This window comes from Sciurus vulgaris (assembly GCF_902686455.1).
Source record: "Sciurus vulgaris genome assembly, chromosome: 5".
Lineage (NCBI taxonomy): Eukaryota > Metazoa > Chordata > Mammalia > Rodentia > Sciuridae > Sciurus > Sciurus vulgaris.
In genome coordinates this window covers 138,172,311-138,187,569 of record NC_136465.1, presented here as the reverse complement: position 1 = coordinate 138,187,569, position 15,259 = coordinate 138,172,311, and the positions used below count along the sequence as shown (strand labels likewise).

Below are 15,259 nucleotides of genomic sequence, written 5' to 3'. Positions count from 1 at the left end.
AGCCTCAGGTAGAAAAGGGCATTAGACTAAAAAAGGAATTTTCATTACCCTGACTCCAGAAGAGTTTTTACTCCATTTCAGGTATGAAATTAGTCTGTAATGTATGTTACTAAAATTAAGCCAGCTTGATTTATGAACACAATCTTTCCAAAACCCACATTTATACCTGATACTGCTTATTCAGAAAAGCTAACAAGGATTTCATATATGTAATTATATATATAAATATATATAAGATATTTAAAAAGGGAGAAACTTTGGAAGTTTTTGAGGGTATACTTGGCAAAACAATTCAAGCTTCCTCTATGTCATATCCTTGAGCAGCTTCTGGTATTTTCTATGGTACATCAGTATCAATGTAGGCGGGGAGGGCCCTTTAGTTAAAGCTGAAAAATAGTTAATTGGCTATATCAGAAGTTGAATTAGGGAGCTGAGGTTGTGGCTCAGTGGTAGCGCGCTGGCCTAGCATGTGTGAGGAACTGGGTTCAATTCTCAGCACCACATATAATAAATGAGAAAAATAAAGATCTAGCAACATCTAAAAAAAATGCAAAAAACAAAAAAGATGAAGAGTTATGGAACAGATTATGTGGTAGTTTTAAAATAAGTCCACAAACTCCTTGACATTCCCACTTGGGAGTGTTGCAGATATGTTTATCCCTGTATGTTTACAGTGCACACTGGCATACTGAAAGCCTTGGAGCACTGAATTGTCCACGGTACCACCATCTAGGGAGATGTTGGGGTGAACCTGCAGTTCTCAAGATGTTTGCTCTCAGAAGCCCTTTACATTATTGAGGTATTCCAGAATTCAAAGAGCTTTTGTTTATGATACTTGCTATCTATCAATATCTATCAAGTGAGGACATGATATATTTTCAGAAAGTCCAACATTAAAAATTAAAATTTTTAAATTTCAAACTTCCTTCATAGCCAAGATTAAATAATAGGGACCTTTCACTGGCAACAAAGGCAAATTACACAAAAAACTTCAGGAGACTGGACATAAGGCAACAAAGGATAGTTATTGGGCGGGGGAGGGCAGAGATCAGCCTATAGATAACCAAAGCTTACTCCTTTGAGAGAACTGCTAGAATATACTGCAAGAAGGGAAAACACAAATGGAACTGGAAGCCACCTTGAAGTGACACAGAGCTGGGAGTGCAGAAGGACCAAGGTTGTTAGTCTGCAGGACTGGTGTGCTGTGCAGAGAGAACTTGAGGATTATGCAGATACCACCATCCCATCTTGCAAGTCTTCAGCTCAGTTCTGAAAAAACAAGCACGAGATAACTGTGATCCTGCCAACTGCTGTTAAAACAATGTCTCCTGCTCACATGGGGCAGCAAGGTGCTTGGTCCTAACCAGTAAGACGGGGAAGTGAGATTTCTCAGGACTTGAGATAGAATACACAGAAGGCCTAAGCCTCAGTAATGGGGAATTAGCTCTAACCCGAGCACTGCTCTGGTCTTGCCTAACAATCTGAAAAGCAATAACTAAAAAGATCAAGTTTACCAAATAACTGCATCCTAGAACAAAGCTTTAAAATTGGTTCAAGAATATAAAAATATCCAGCACCGAATTCAGTTTGGCATTCAACTGAAAATTACCAGGCATGCAAACAGGGAAAGAAAAAAAAAAAGTCTGTGAGGGTGAAAAACAAAATGCCTAAACCAATCAGAACTGACACAGATGTTAAAATTATCAAGTGAGGACATGATATATTTTCAGAAAGTCCAACTATGGAAGATATAAAGTCCAAATATTGTAGGTGAAAATTATAACGAGATGAAAATACACTGAATGGTATGAATGAAAAATCTAGACATTGAAGAAACATTAATGAACTGAAGAACATAGAAATTCCCCAAACATGAAGGAAAAAGAATTTAGAAGATAAAGATCAATAAGCTGTAAGACAATGTCAAACGACCAAATATATATGGAACTGAAATCTCCTGAAAGTGGGGAAGGAAAAATATTTGAAATAAGGACCAGAAAATTTCCAAATCTGATGAAAACTAAACCAACAGATGCCAGCAGCATAAGCAACAAGAAGCCATTCTGATGCTGGAAATGGAAACAATCTGCGTACTAAAAACACTGCTACCTATTAAAAATACTTGTCAATTCTAGTAACTGACAGAAATTTACCTGAGCACAACATTTATATTCAACTCAAAGACAAAAGAATTTTCAAAGAGCCACATCTGGTTTCCTTAAGCTGTGACTTGCTGACCTAATCAAGAGGCATTCTAAATGTTTCACTTGGAATTGTGGATTTTCCTATTTTAAAAGTAACACAAATACATTTAATTTAAAAGACTCTTATAACAAGCACTTGATGAAATTGAAGGTTTACTTTGTAACTAACAACTTTCTTTTTCTGGTTATGTACGACTTACTTCCAATTATATCTGTAAATGAGAAGCCCATGTCCTCATCCCAAGTTCAGTCCACCAGTCCGGCAAGGATTGGCACGCATACAGGTAAGCAGGTAATGAAGAGGATGAAAGAACCTGACTGGAATGGCAATTATCAAGAATACAAGCAACAGTAAAGTGTTGGCGAGGATGTGGGGAAAAAGGCACACTCATACATTGCTGGTGGGACTGCAAACTGGTGCACTCTAGAAAGTAATAGTAGAGTGCTCAGAAAACTTGGAATGGAACCACCATTTGACCCAGCTATCCCACTCCTCAGCTTATACCCAAAGGATTAAAAGCATACTACAGTGATGCAGTCACATCAATATTTATAGCAGCTCAACTCACAACAGCTAAGCTACGGATGGAACCTAGATGCCCTTCAACAGATGGATAAAGAAAATGTGGTACATATACACAATGGATATATACTCAGTCTTAAAGAAGAATGATATTATGGCATTAAGTAAAATAAGCCAATCCCAAAAAACCAAAAGCCTAATGTTTTCTCTGACATGCAGGTGCTAATTCATAATGTGCGGGGGGGGGGGTGGGGGGGGGTGGGGAGGGAGGTTTAGGAAGAATGAAGGAACTTTGGATTGGGCAGAGGGGAGTGAGGAGGATGGTGTAATGAGTCGCTCTAGTATTCCCTATGTACATGTATGATTGTAATCATGTACAGTCAGAGGAATGAGAAGTTATGCTCCATTTGTATACAATGTGTCAAAATGCATTTTGCTGTCATATGTAACTAATTAGAAGGAGAAAAAAAAGTGAGTGCAGTGGTGCATGCCTGTAATCCCAGCAGCCTGTGAAACTGAGGCAGGAGGATTCCAAGTTCAAAGTCAGCCTCAGCAACTTAGCAAGGCCCTAGGCAACTCAGCTAGACCCTGTCTCTAAAGAAAAATATAAAAAAGGGATGGGGATGTGGTTTCATGGTTAAGCAATTCTGGGTTCAATCCCCACTACCTTAAAAAAAAAAAAAAAGAACCTGACCAGAACAGTGAATGCTTGCTTTATTTTGTATAGTGCTCAAAACACTGTTGCTTGAGCTCTGGACAGCAATAGAGGCATTTCTTTCAGTATCACGAAATAATTATGAATTGAAAATATTCCCATTTAATACCATTGAATTCTCAAACCATAAACAACCATATGAACAAAAGGACAAGGTTCCTCTATAATTTTGCTTTTAAAATTCTCAAAGATTCCTTGTCATACATAAAGTGTGATCAACGTTTGGTAGGTTTCATTCTGTAATATCTTATTATTGATATATTTACATTTAAAACAAGATTTTTCTAAGTATCCTAAATCCATGAAATCCAAAATCTTAGAAAAATGTATTCTTTTTATTTAAAAAATGATACACATACAGAAAATTAGAAATTTCTAGAATACTGACTTTACCTTTTACTTCAGCAAATTCCTGTTTTGCCACTTGACTCCTAGTACCAGGATATACATATACAGAACAATTGTTTCATCTTGCAGGGACCACTGTCAGACTTTCTTCAATTTAAGTGAACTGAGTTAAATTAAAGACATGCACACACTTAAGAGTCAATATTTATTTTGATTAATATTTTACAAAATTCTGACATTTAATTTATGTAAGGAGAACTAATTTATTAAACTCTTTACAGTTTTTTCTTTCCATGGAGTAACACAGTAAGTAGCAAAATAATACTTGGCACAGTTATAAATAAAATACAAAATAAAAATACCCATGGCTTAAGTATAATGATGCCATTTTATGTCTATTAATATTTCAAAAAATTCCTACAAACAAAAAAAAGAATGAAAAATGCCAAAGTAATTCATGTTCATAGTTGAGAATTAAGTTCCTATTTGCTAAAAACATCCAATGAGGCTGACATGAACTATTCCCAAAAAGTTCACCTTCATACACAACTTTAGAGCTGAGTGAAACTGGTTCTACACACAGGACCTACAAAATAATTAAACAGTAAGTTCACTGCTGCATAGTTGGCTCCTGACCATTTGACCATTTCTGAGTTATAGATTTCACTGGTACTATGAAATGGTTAGTACTAAAGCATTTTCATTGCAAATATTTTCCATGTAATTACACATCTAGAGGTTTTTTTGTCTATTTGACTGAAACACATCTCTCTTGCACTGAAAAGAATACTGTACCACAAAGAAAGAATATGGTAAACATTCTCAAACTCAGAAAAACACCAGTCATTAAGTTGATTAAAATGTATTTGACAAAAATTGTAACTGAATCTTCAGGTGAAATGGCTCATAACAATAAAAATTAAATACTAGCAACTTATAAATAACTTTGAATTTAAAATTTTTCAGAAATTGCCCCCAATTAGTCAAGACTAGCAGACACATTTGTAAAATTAATCATCTTTTTAACATTCTATGACAAAATGGCACAATGCTATTGCCACCACACACCCATCTCTTCCCTTTTCAAAAATAAAGGACATATGCCAATTTTCTAATATTAAAACACTCAGGTACATTAAGGGTAATCTTTTTTGATGTGTGACTTATGGTAAAAGAAACTACTATATAAAAATGGTGGTACTTGGAAATACTGAACACCAACTATATACATTTTCACTGCTCCTCTTACTAAGGCAAGGGGCGGGTATACCACTAGATTGCTTTAATGCTTGTAATCTGCATTTTACAGGGAATACTAATTTTACCAAGCATCAGACATGCAGTGAACTTGCAGGGTATAATGCCTATTAACAGCAATATTGAACATCACTAGAAGCTCATTAATTATCTCCCTTTTCTTTTTGGTTGGATAAAATGAAATCAGCAGCTTTAAAAACACTAACACATATAGACATAAAGAGAAAACTATTTGATAAATTATTTATATACAGATACACATTCTTTACACTGGTCTAGGATCTGTCATCAGTCTAACCTCCCTTCCTCCCTCATTCCCCCACCCCATTCCCTCTCACAGGTTTCCCACGGGTTGCTTGAACCACAGTTTGCTACAGCATTTAAGAGGACTAAACCAAGTCTCACTTTGTAAACAATATTCATGGAAGCAGTGACTAGTAAGTAGTTCACCATGAAGGTATGAAAATGCTGCAACAAAAATTGATCAGTGCATCACATTTAACAATAAGAAAATATTTCTGAACTTGTTTCAGAGAGCATTAACAAACTTTAAAACATATTCAATATTGAGAAAATTGAAATCATCTTGGAGATTAAATCTTGCTTTCTGATAGGTCATTTCTAAAAACCAGAAGTAATACCATTAGCTTTTCTTTATTCCCATGTGCTATGTACAGAGATCATGCTCCATCTATAGCTTAAACTGTTATTTTTGTCTACATTTTGCAGCTCAGAATTTAAAATGTATATCCACTTACTTCTATTACTAAGAATTTTGCATTAGCTTATTTAATTTGCCTTTTCTTGAAAATCTCACCTCAACTCTTTTAAAAATTGAACTGTTTGCACATCAAATTAAATTCTAATTTATGCTTCACTGGATAATATCTGCTAGTATACATTCTATGCAGTGTATCATGCACGTAGTAGGGCTTTTAAATTTGAACAAAATAGTATGACTTACTACTCATGCAAGTGCTTTATTATCAGACCATAAACCTCAGAGCAAGGTTACTACAAATTATTTCACTGAACTAGAAATATACCAGCATTGCAATGGCTGATAGAAACAAAATATTATTAGCACATTTTTTGTGAACATTATTTTCTTGTGCCTTTGAAGACACATTACACAGTATATCCCTAATAAAACCACATGATTTTCATCACAGTATTTACATGTACATTCTAAAATGTACATAATACTAGTCAATTAATTTTAGACAATTCTCCTGGAATTAGATGCACAATACTCAGTAGAATGCATCATAAAATGTAGCCATGTAACATAAATTTAGTTTTAGTTAGAAATGAACATTTCTGATCAGTATACCATGTCTATCAACAGAAATGAGTTCACTCTTTTTTCATGAAAAACGTAATGAGAACAAAACCAAAGCGTTGAGTACATTGTGAATTCCCACATTAACAACCATTAAGATTCTTTTTATGATCTTTATTCTTCCCAGAAGTGGCAGTGTGTTCTGTCCATGTTGACTTTTGTTAATAAAGTGTTGAAAAAAAGACTGTAAAATTCACTGTTAGCCCTACACATAGCATGCTATTGTTCAAGGATGTGGATTCGAGTGAGAGAGAGACACGGACAGACACAATTTTCAGGCACCACTCAGCAATATGCTTCATAGAATAAAGATGTTGCTACACAAGCTGGTACCCAGATCCTGATATTTGGTCATATTCTATTGTATATTGTCTGGTCCAGTCCACGATAACAGGACGAAAGAGGCCACAGCATCGAAATTCAAAGAAGTCTATAATATTCCTTACACATCCATGGCTAAAAAAACCCCCCCCAAAAGAAAAAAATCCAATTAGTGCAAATGATTTAATGTGAGTTCAGTATAATTTTGGTGTTAAATGCATTTTTTTTCAAACATAAAAACTCAGGTTACTTGGAAGAAAGAACCAATTTATTATTTTTTAAAAAATGAATTACACCACTGATTTTTCCTTTTGCTAATTTAAAAGGTTGAATTTATTTCATTACTGTACCACATACAATTTTTTGCAGAGGGAGGGGAGCAATAATGGGGATTGAACCCAAGGGCACTTTACCACACTAAACTACATCCTCAGTCCCTTTTTTTTTTCAATTTTCCATTTGGACACAGTATCTCAAATTGCAATCATCCTGTCTCAGCCTCTGGAATTACTAGGATTACAGGCATATGCCACTGTACCCAGTGGTCCATATACAATTTTTTATTAAATCTGCCTTGATTAGCAGTGGCAAGGTAACAAACTATTTCCAAATTGAGAAAGGAAGTAAAAGACCAAATAATTGTATATCACAAATTTGGCAATTTTAACAATTAAAAAAGAAAAAATGTCAAGAGGAAGGTCAGGGAATTTTAGAACTTCAATAATATCCTTTAAAAAGCAGTCAGTTTTACATTATACAATTGTATAATTATTGTACCAATAAGAAAATCCTTTTTACGCAAAAGCATACTCGCTTTCTAGATGTACAAAATAATTAATATGATGAATTCTACATTATGTTGTGGTGTGTTAATAAACTTACCAATGCTACTTCTGCAGAAAACATAAATTCAGTAGTAATTAAAAACTAGTTTACATATTGCTAAGTAAGATAAATATTTCCTATTTCATCTTCATGCCATACCAAAAATACTTCTCTTCAACATATTCACTAGATAATTACTGTTTGCTCACTAAGGAATTTATACGACAAGGGAAAATATTCAATTTATAAAAATGTACATACTTGAATGGGCTTTCAATAGATGTTGTTGTGACTTTAAAGTGCTTGTATCTTCTGGCATTCATTCTTTCATTTGTAGTAATACCTAAACATGATATCTAAGAGGAAAGCAAAAGCAACCCATTACTCTTTTGATTATTTAATGTACAAAAATGTTAATTCTCAAAAGGACTAGGATAGACAGGAACATGATGAAATCTGTTTTTAGTTTCCCATCAGGAGCTTACTGAGCTAGTTTACATCATATCATTTTAACTCTGAAAAGCATCCAGTTAAACAGGAAAGGTATTTAAAAACAGGTCACTTGGCATTGTGCATTGGAGACATTCAGATACTACATATACAACCTCTCCATTAGCTTCTTTCAGAATGAGTTTTCAAAATATTCTTAATTTTTAAAACTTGAAAAATTGGTGTTTGCATGTAGTAAAACAGTACCATTAAATGAACACAAAATTAATGGCATAATCAAAGTTCACTTATTCAGGAATAAAAATTCAGAGAAATAAAAATTTCTGTTGAGAGTGGTACTAAAATTTATAAGTTCATAATATGAGAAGAGAAAGGAGAAAAAGAGGAAGATGAAGAGAAAAAGTAAATAAACAATAAAAATTTATCCTTGAAGAGTCACAGTGGTTAGGAAGAGAATATATTACTATCTTTTAAGAAAGGAGAGAAATTTTAAAACAGCACACTAAACAACAAATAATGCATTGGCACCTACCTGGTACATCTGACACATGAGTAATACAGCCACCCACATGAAATGAAAAACACTGTTCAGAAACATCCAAAACATCCAAGGTGAACATGTGGCAATTTGAGTAATATATGTCCAAAATCCATCCTTGGTGTAAGTGGTCTCACAGTGAAGTCCCCAGTCTAAAATCAGAAGACAAGGGACTCACATTTACTCAATCATCATCCAAGCACCTCATGCAGGCATTTATGCTAGCAGATCTTAAAAAGATCTGAAAGTTCAGATTTAATTGATGATGTACAATAGCAAATGTTTTTACATTTTTAAATAACCCCTTTATACATTAATGAAAAAAATACACCCAATACAGAAATGGAAAAGTGGCAATCTTCAAATAATTACTGTGCATCCTGTGGACATATTTATTTGACTGGCACTGCATATACAAAACTTAAAAAGAATCTTTTCTTTAAACAAAGTTGAGGAGTGAAATATTTTGGAGGGGGTGGGGGAATTTAACATAATAGGATCAAACTGGCAAGGTAAGTTTTTTCTAACACAAATCTCTGGCTTGAGAGCTGCTGCAATCAAAAACTAGTTTTGTGGGCAGGAAAGTGTTCTCTCTCAGGTGTGCTGGGCCAGCAACTAGGTGAAGCTCTTTGGCCAAATCTTTCTCTTAATCTCTATTTGAGGAGGTAGCCTCCTTTTGTTCAACAGGGGAACAGTACTGATGGTTTTTAATATTTCTGAGGGTAGGAAGACTAAGAAACCATCCTTACAACTTATTTTTAAACCAGAATCTAATGGTTTATTCCAAGCCTCACCAAGTTCTGAACTAACATTTTCATTTAAACTTTTTCAGATCAGGTTCTCAATGCAATAAAAACTATCACTTCCTCTAAGGTATTAAAACCATGTGATAGAATAAATGGCAACATGTTAAAAAGGTAATTTCTGATATCCAATATTCACTAATAGGCAATAATTATAGCTTACTTTTCAAAATATTTCAAGTTTTGTGCAAGCTTAATTCTACATGTATGTTCTCAAATGTTTGGTAAGAAAGAGGAACTGGCATGAAGGCTGCATCTACAGACCACTAGAATAAAGCAAGCGTGTGATATGAGATGTTGGTGTATTTTACCCAGAAGATTTTCAAAGCTTATTAAACCAACACATTTTCCAGGGGACACACATATTAAAAGGTGGCTAACTGATAACTGCTTATACTGTATGTTGAAGATATCTTTCTTTATGCTTCTTCACAAGGTGTTCCCCAAACCATATATTTTTTGTTAAAAGACTTGTCATTACCTAAGTAATGTTAAGTATAATCTGATTATGCAAACATTTATGTTTTAAGAAGGCAAAAAACTAATTGTACTCACAAGAAATACAACCATAGATCATCCAGCAGATCATAAAAAGCAAGAAGAATAGGTAGCCCATAAAGTATCTATGGTTGCCTGCACCTGAAGAACAACACAGAAGCAATGTTTTTCAGCTAAGAAAAACCAACTGGTAATACACCTTTGAAGGGTGTGCTATGAAAGGAGTGATACAATTTGGACCACTATAACATACATTAATTATTTATAAAATGGCTTTTAAGAAAATAAATGTTTTAATAAAAATCTTAAAATAAGAATGCTTATAATTACACATAAAGATGTGATGACTGCAATGATATTCACTCTGAAGGCAAGGGAATCCTGAAGAACGAAAATCACAATTCTGACCTTTGCTCTTATCTTTGTTTTGTGAGGCAGAAAATAAACCTACTTTATTTTATAAATCTTATAATACAGATTTTCAAAGGTTTCTCTGTAACAGTCACACAATCTTTGTAATGTTTTTCTTCTGTCTCTTCATAAAATCTCCAAGGCCATCTCTCAGATCACTTACTTCATCTTCTCAGATAGTAATATTCTTGAACACTGAGATGTGTACAGCTATATATTATTCCTGTCTCTGTATGTAACATCATTTCAAGCATGGCTATTGCTTTATTTTCTCTAGCTTAATTTCAAAACCAGTATTATTTATCTCCTTATCAATTACAATGTTACCCAAGAGGGAAAGCAGGAAAGAGTAGGCACACAGAGAATGAACAGAGAAATGAAATCAATCTGTTCTAGACAATGATTCTGTGACTTTTTTCCCTCTCTCTTGGTTGAGTAGCAGTTTTGTTAACCAAAAGACAACTGGGAGGATCAAGGACACAGGAATAAGCTTTCTGTTACCTATTTGAATACTGTACATCATTAATTACCTAAGTAACTTCTGAACAATACATTTAGAAATTACTAATATAACTTACCTACACAGTTACCCACCCACGGACAATGATGATCAAATTTTGCTATACAACGGTTGCACACGCCACAATGTTTGGACCTCACTGGTTTCCGTATCTGTTAATAAGCATGTTAAAAGATTATGAAAAACACCGTACTTTACAGGGAGAAGAGCTGAACATTTATTTTCTCAAAATACAAATGTGGAAAGTCACAACTATAGTTTTTCAACAAGATCATATCAAAGTTTCCAAATCAATAAAACCAAACAAAAATTATTTTCTTCATTATTTAATGAAATTACAACTGCAACAACAAAGACTAAAAAGAAAAGAATACCCAGAATACAAATACTTTTAGAGTGAAATAGATCCACCAATTCATAAGAATATCAACTAGGATTTAAATACCAATTTGATGCTATGATGAGTGACATACTTAATTCATCTCTCTCAAATTTCTGAGTAATAAAAACATAATCACTCTCAAGCCAGACATGGCGGTATACACTTGTAATCCCAGCAACTCAGGAGGCTGAAGCAGGAGGATCACAAGTTTAAAGTCAGCCTCAGCAACTTAGCAAGGCCCCATTTCAAAATTTTAAAAATTCTTAAAAGGACTGGGGATGTAGCTTACTAGCAAAGCATCACTGGAATTAATCCTTCAATCCCTCGTACCAATAAATAAATATATACACACACATACACCCATATACACCTACTCCTATATGTATATACGTGTGTGTGCGTGTGTGTATGTGTGTGTGGTGTGTGTATTACTCTCCAAGCTTCTAAGATTCATTTTATTAATGGTCTTGATACTAGTTACTCTAATAAATCTAATTAAATTGTTCTTTAGTAAAAACAATCAAGTTAGAAATGAATAAAAGAAGCTTTTATAATTTGAAATCATTAATAAAAAAAAAGTACCTTCCCAACATTAACAAATTCAGCCAAAAATATTAAGTTCACACATCTATTTAAGCGCCTCCCTGAGATCTCAGATTAAGGTTTGGCATTTCCCCTGCTGGAATTTATGAACACATCTGAGAAAGCAGAACTTGCTTACTGAGTTCAGAGAATCACTACTGCTTGCAAAAAGCAAACTCTATTATTCAACCCTTCATAGGCAATAAAAAGTTCATGTTTATGATGTCTAAGTATCTTAAAATGCTTTTTACTCTATATTATGCTAAATTAGCCAAAGGAATAAAAAAACTCACTGGTAATCTTCAAAGGGCTAGCAGATCCAATATTGGATATATAACAAGAGTTAGAGTTGTTAACCCATGACAGAAATAAAATTTACAGTAGTCTACATTGACTATATTGGTGTTTCAATAAAAGATCTGCCGAAATTTTCCCACTACTTTGCATTTAAGGTTGAGCAGTATTATGAGATACCCAGGCAAAGTTATAGGTAGACTGTACAGTTCTTGTACCTACTAAAAATTATCTGTGGGCTGGGGTTGTGGCTCAGTGGTAAAGCGCTTGCTTCACATGCCTGGGACACTGGGTTCATCCTCAGCACCACATAAATACATAAAGACATTGTGTTCATCTACAACTAATAAAGTTATCTGTGGACCAAAGAAAAGGATAAGCTATTCTTTATCACAGATATGAGACTAAATCTATTTAACAGAAAATCAGTAGGATAATCGAAGTACTACCACACTCACAACCCCCAGCTATAATTCCCCTTTGGGCAACAATAGTCAAAAATCTGAACAGAATAATCAGTTAAGGGTAACTTAGTCTCGAGAGACCTAAATGAAACAATATCCTTGGCTCATTACCGAAGTAATTCATTCTTAAAAAACTCTTCTAGGGCTGGGGAGGTAGCTCAACTGGTAGAGTGCTTGCCTCGCAAGCACAAGGCCCTGAGTTCAATCCCCAGTACCACAAAAAAAAAAAACCTCTTTTCTACATGTGCCTTCTTAAGTGAAGCATACCAGGAGTGACAATTACCCTTTAGATATGAATCATTTTATAACAGAAAATGCTCTTTACAACAAGGAATTATCTATTCCAAAGTATATGGCTTATAACATAGTACACAATAAAATGTCCATGACATATTGACAAAAATAGTATTGTTCTTGTCATCAGATATTTATTTAACAATGAAACTGCTATCTTCACTGAGTCATTAAATAATTGGCCGTACACCAAGAACATCCACATTGCATCCTTGACTTAGAACAGAATAGTATTTCCACAGAATAGCAATGCATGGAAAGTCTAAACATTAAGAAAAGAATACCAATTTTATAAAATTACTGTTGTGAAGCATAAAAACCTTTTCAAAGAAGGCGTGAATAATGAAAGAATCTAGTCAGTACCCTAAAACTGCTCTCCAAAGTAAAGGGAAGCATTTATTTTAAATATTCAAAATTGTAACTAGTCAAAACAACATTGAAACAAAGAATTTTGCAGAATTAACGCTGTTTCAAAAACTCATTGTATAATCCTAAACTAACAATTTTACTACTAATCAAATGATAAAACATTAGTTTAGTTGCATTTAATTTAAAGGTATAAAAGAGCACTTAATTTAATTATATAATTTGGGAACATTCATATGTAGAAAAATACAATTTAACCACTGCAGCAGTCTAAAATTTCTACAAATATTTATAAAAAACAAATTAAAACATAAAAGTACTATTGTAGTAAGAATTAATGTCTACAATAAAGATTATATTTGACTTCATAAGCAAATATTATTTAATTTTAAACACATGATTATATATGACATAAATAAGACCACTTTAAAAATCAATAATAATGTTCAAAACTGCATGAACACTTCACTACAGACAAGTAATACTCAAATTGAACATGCTAGGTGGCCATGTTGTCTGAAAACTTAAGTAATGAATTTTCCCACTGTGACTTTAAAGTTGAAAAACCAATTTTTATTAAAACCTAATTAAGAAATTAGGAATTCACAGTAAACTTTTTATTTTAAATATTTTAAAACTAAACTTTTACTGACTGAGCTATATTTTAAGAAATAAAAAGGAGAATGAATAGCACTTCTGAATCAGAAGTGTAGTCAAAATCTACTTTAGGGAAATAAACACTGGGAAGGTGACACACCTCAATCATCTTTCCATTTGTACCACGGACTAAATGATATTTTTGAGGGTGGGATTAAAAACGTACCCAGCAAAAGAAATTCCCCTTATTCCCCATCCCCCAAGCCCTCTACACTATGCTATTGTCAGAGGAAGAGGAATGAACACAGAAGAAAATACTACCAAACAGGTACTGCAGAATATACTGAGGTCCAGACTTCCTGTTTCTGCAAGTTCAACTATTGTCTGTGAATCAAAAAAAAAAAAAAATTACTTTATTCAGAAATGAATAATGCTCCCCAGTTCTTTTGTCATTACTATGAGTCAATGCACATGAGGCTCATCTTTAATTTCCCAAAATTTTAAGTTCAAAATAAGAAATCTTTTGCTTACTTCTATTTCATTATAATATGAATACTGAAGAACATCATGGTACCAATTTCTATGCAGCCCAGACAAAAGAGTATTGGACCGTTAAGAATTTGCCACTGTATTAATGTACTGTGGGCAGGAATAATTCATCAAGATTTGTTTATAAGAATGGATAAAACACCTCTTAAAATAATCTAAAATGCCTCTAGTTCAACTCTCTATATAACATCTTTTGTGAAACTTGCTATCAAGTACCTGGGTTATATTATAGGAAAGAGATGCCCTGGATCATATATACAAATATTTCAGTTATTGGAATGGTATATCTGTACTATCAGTTTACTGGTCTTCTATTTATAGTCATTAGCAAACACTTACTGAATGCATGTTATTTGCTGTGGGTTTACAGATATATGTGAGCTAACGTCTTTGCCTCTCAAAGCAATCACAGATTATTTATTTATTTATTTACTGCTTTCTAAGGAAGAGAAACACGAAATTATATAAAGTCATGGAAATGTTAAGGACAGGCATCACAAAGAGTACCACAGGTGAGCACCAAATAAAATTTAATCTCAATTTAATTTGAAATTCCTTTATATGCCGAAAAGTTTTTTCCTTTATAATTTAAATATCAGCTATAAATACTGATAAACTGAACAGTTAAATATGTAAACTGTATTTTACTACCTTTTTCTTTTGCTCTTCTGTAGCCTTAATAATCCCTGGATCTGATTTCCAAGATTTTCCAAAATTGTAGAAAAGTGCAACACTATTAGCAAGGAATGGAAGATGAATAAATAAAAAGTTGAGATGTACCTCAAGTTAAGGAATCTAAAACAATGAGTTATTACATGTAAATTTATAATCCATAAGCTTTTACAAAATATTTACCAATGAAAATATTATAGATTTTTAAATCAAAATAGGTATTTTCCCATTATGTTCATAATTAAATTAAAAAATAAAAATGTGACTTCCTTATAAATTTTAAGCTATGTAGACAGTTATCTGA

At 33.4% G+C, this 15,259-nt stretch overlaps 1 protein-coding gene across 2 annotated transcripts in view; it reads right to left on the bottom strand.

Annotated features, from left to right (window-relative positions):
- Nucleotides 1–3,920: 3,920 nt before the first annotated feature.
- The window catches only part of ZDHHC17 (zDHHC palmitoyltransferase 17), a 90,228-nt gene continuing 78,889 nt past the window's right edge, over nucleotides 3,921–15,259 (bottom strand). For both annotated transcript variants that reach the window (XM_079142544.1, XM_079142545.1), the window contains 7 exons: nucleotides 14,935–15,059; nucleotides 14,056–14,118; nucleotides 10,814–10,907; nucleotides 9,882–9,965; nucleotides 8,518–8,675; nucleotides 7,797–7,891; nucleotides 3,921–6,845 (listed from right to left, as the gene is read on the bottom strand). In XM_079142544.1, coding sequence (XP_078998670.1) covers nucleotides 6,707–6,845; nucleotides 7,797–7,891; nucleotides 8,518–8,675; nucleotides 9,882–9,965; nucleotides 10,814–10,907; nucleotides 14,056–14,118; nucleotides 14,935–15,059 — 758 coding nt within the window. In that variant the 3' untranslated portion in view covers nucleotides 3,921–6,706. The remainder of the gene's footprint in view (nucleotides 6,846–7,796; nucleotides 7,892–8,517; nucleotides 8,676–9,881; nucleotides 9,966–10,813; nucleotides 10,908–14,055; nucleotides 14,119–14,934; nucleotides 15,060–15,259) is intronic.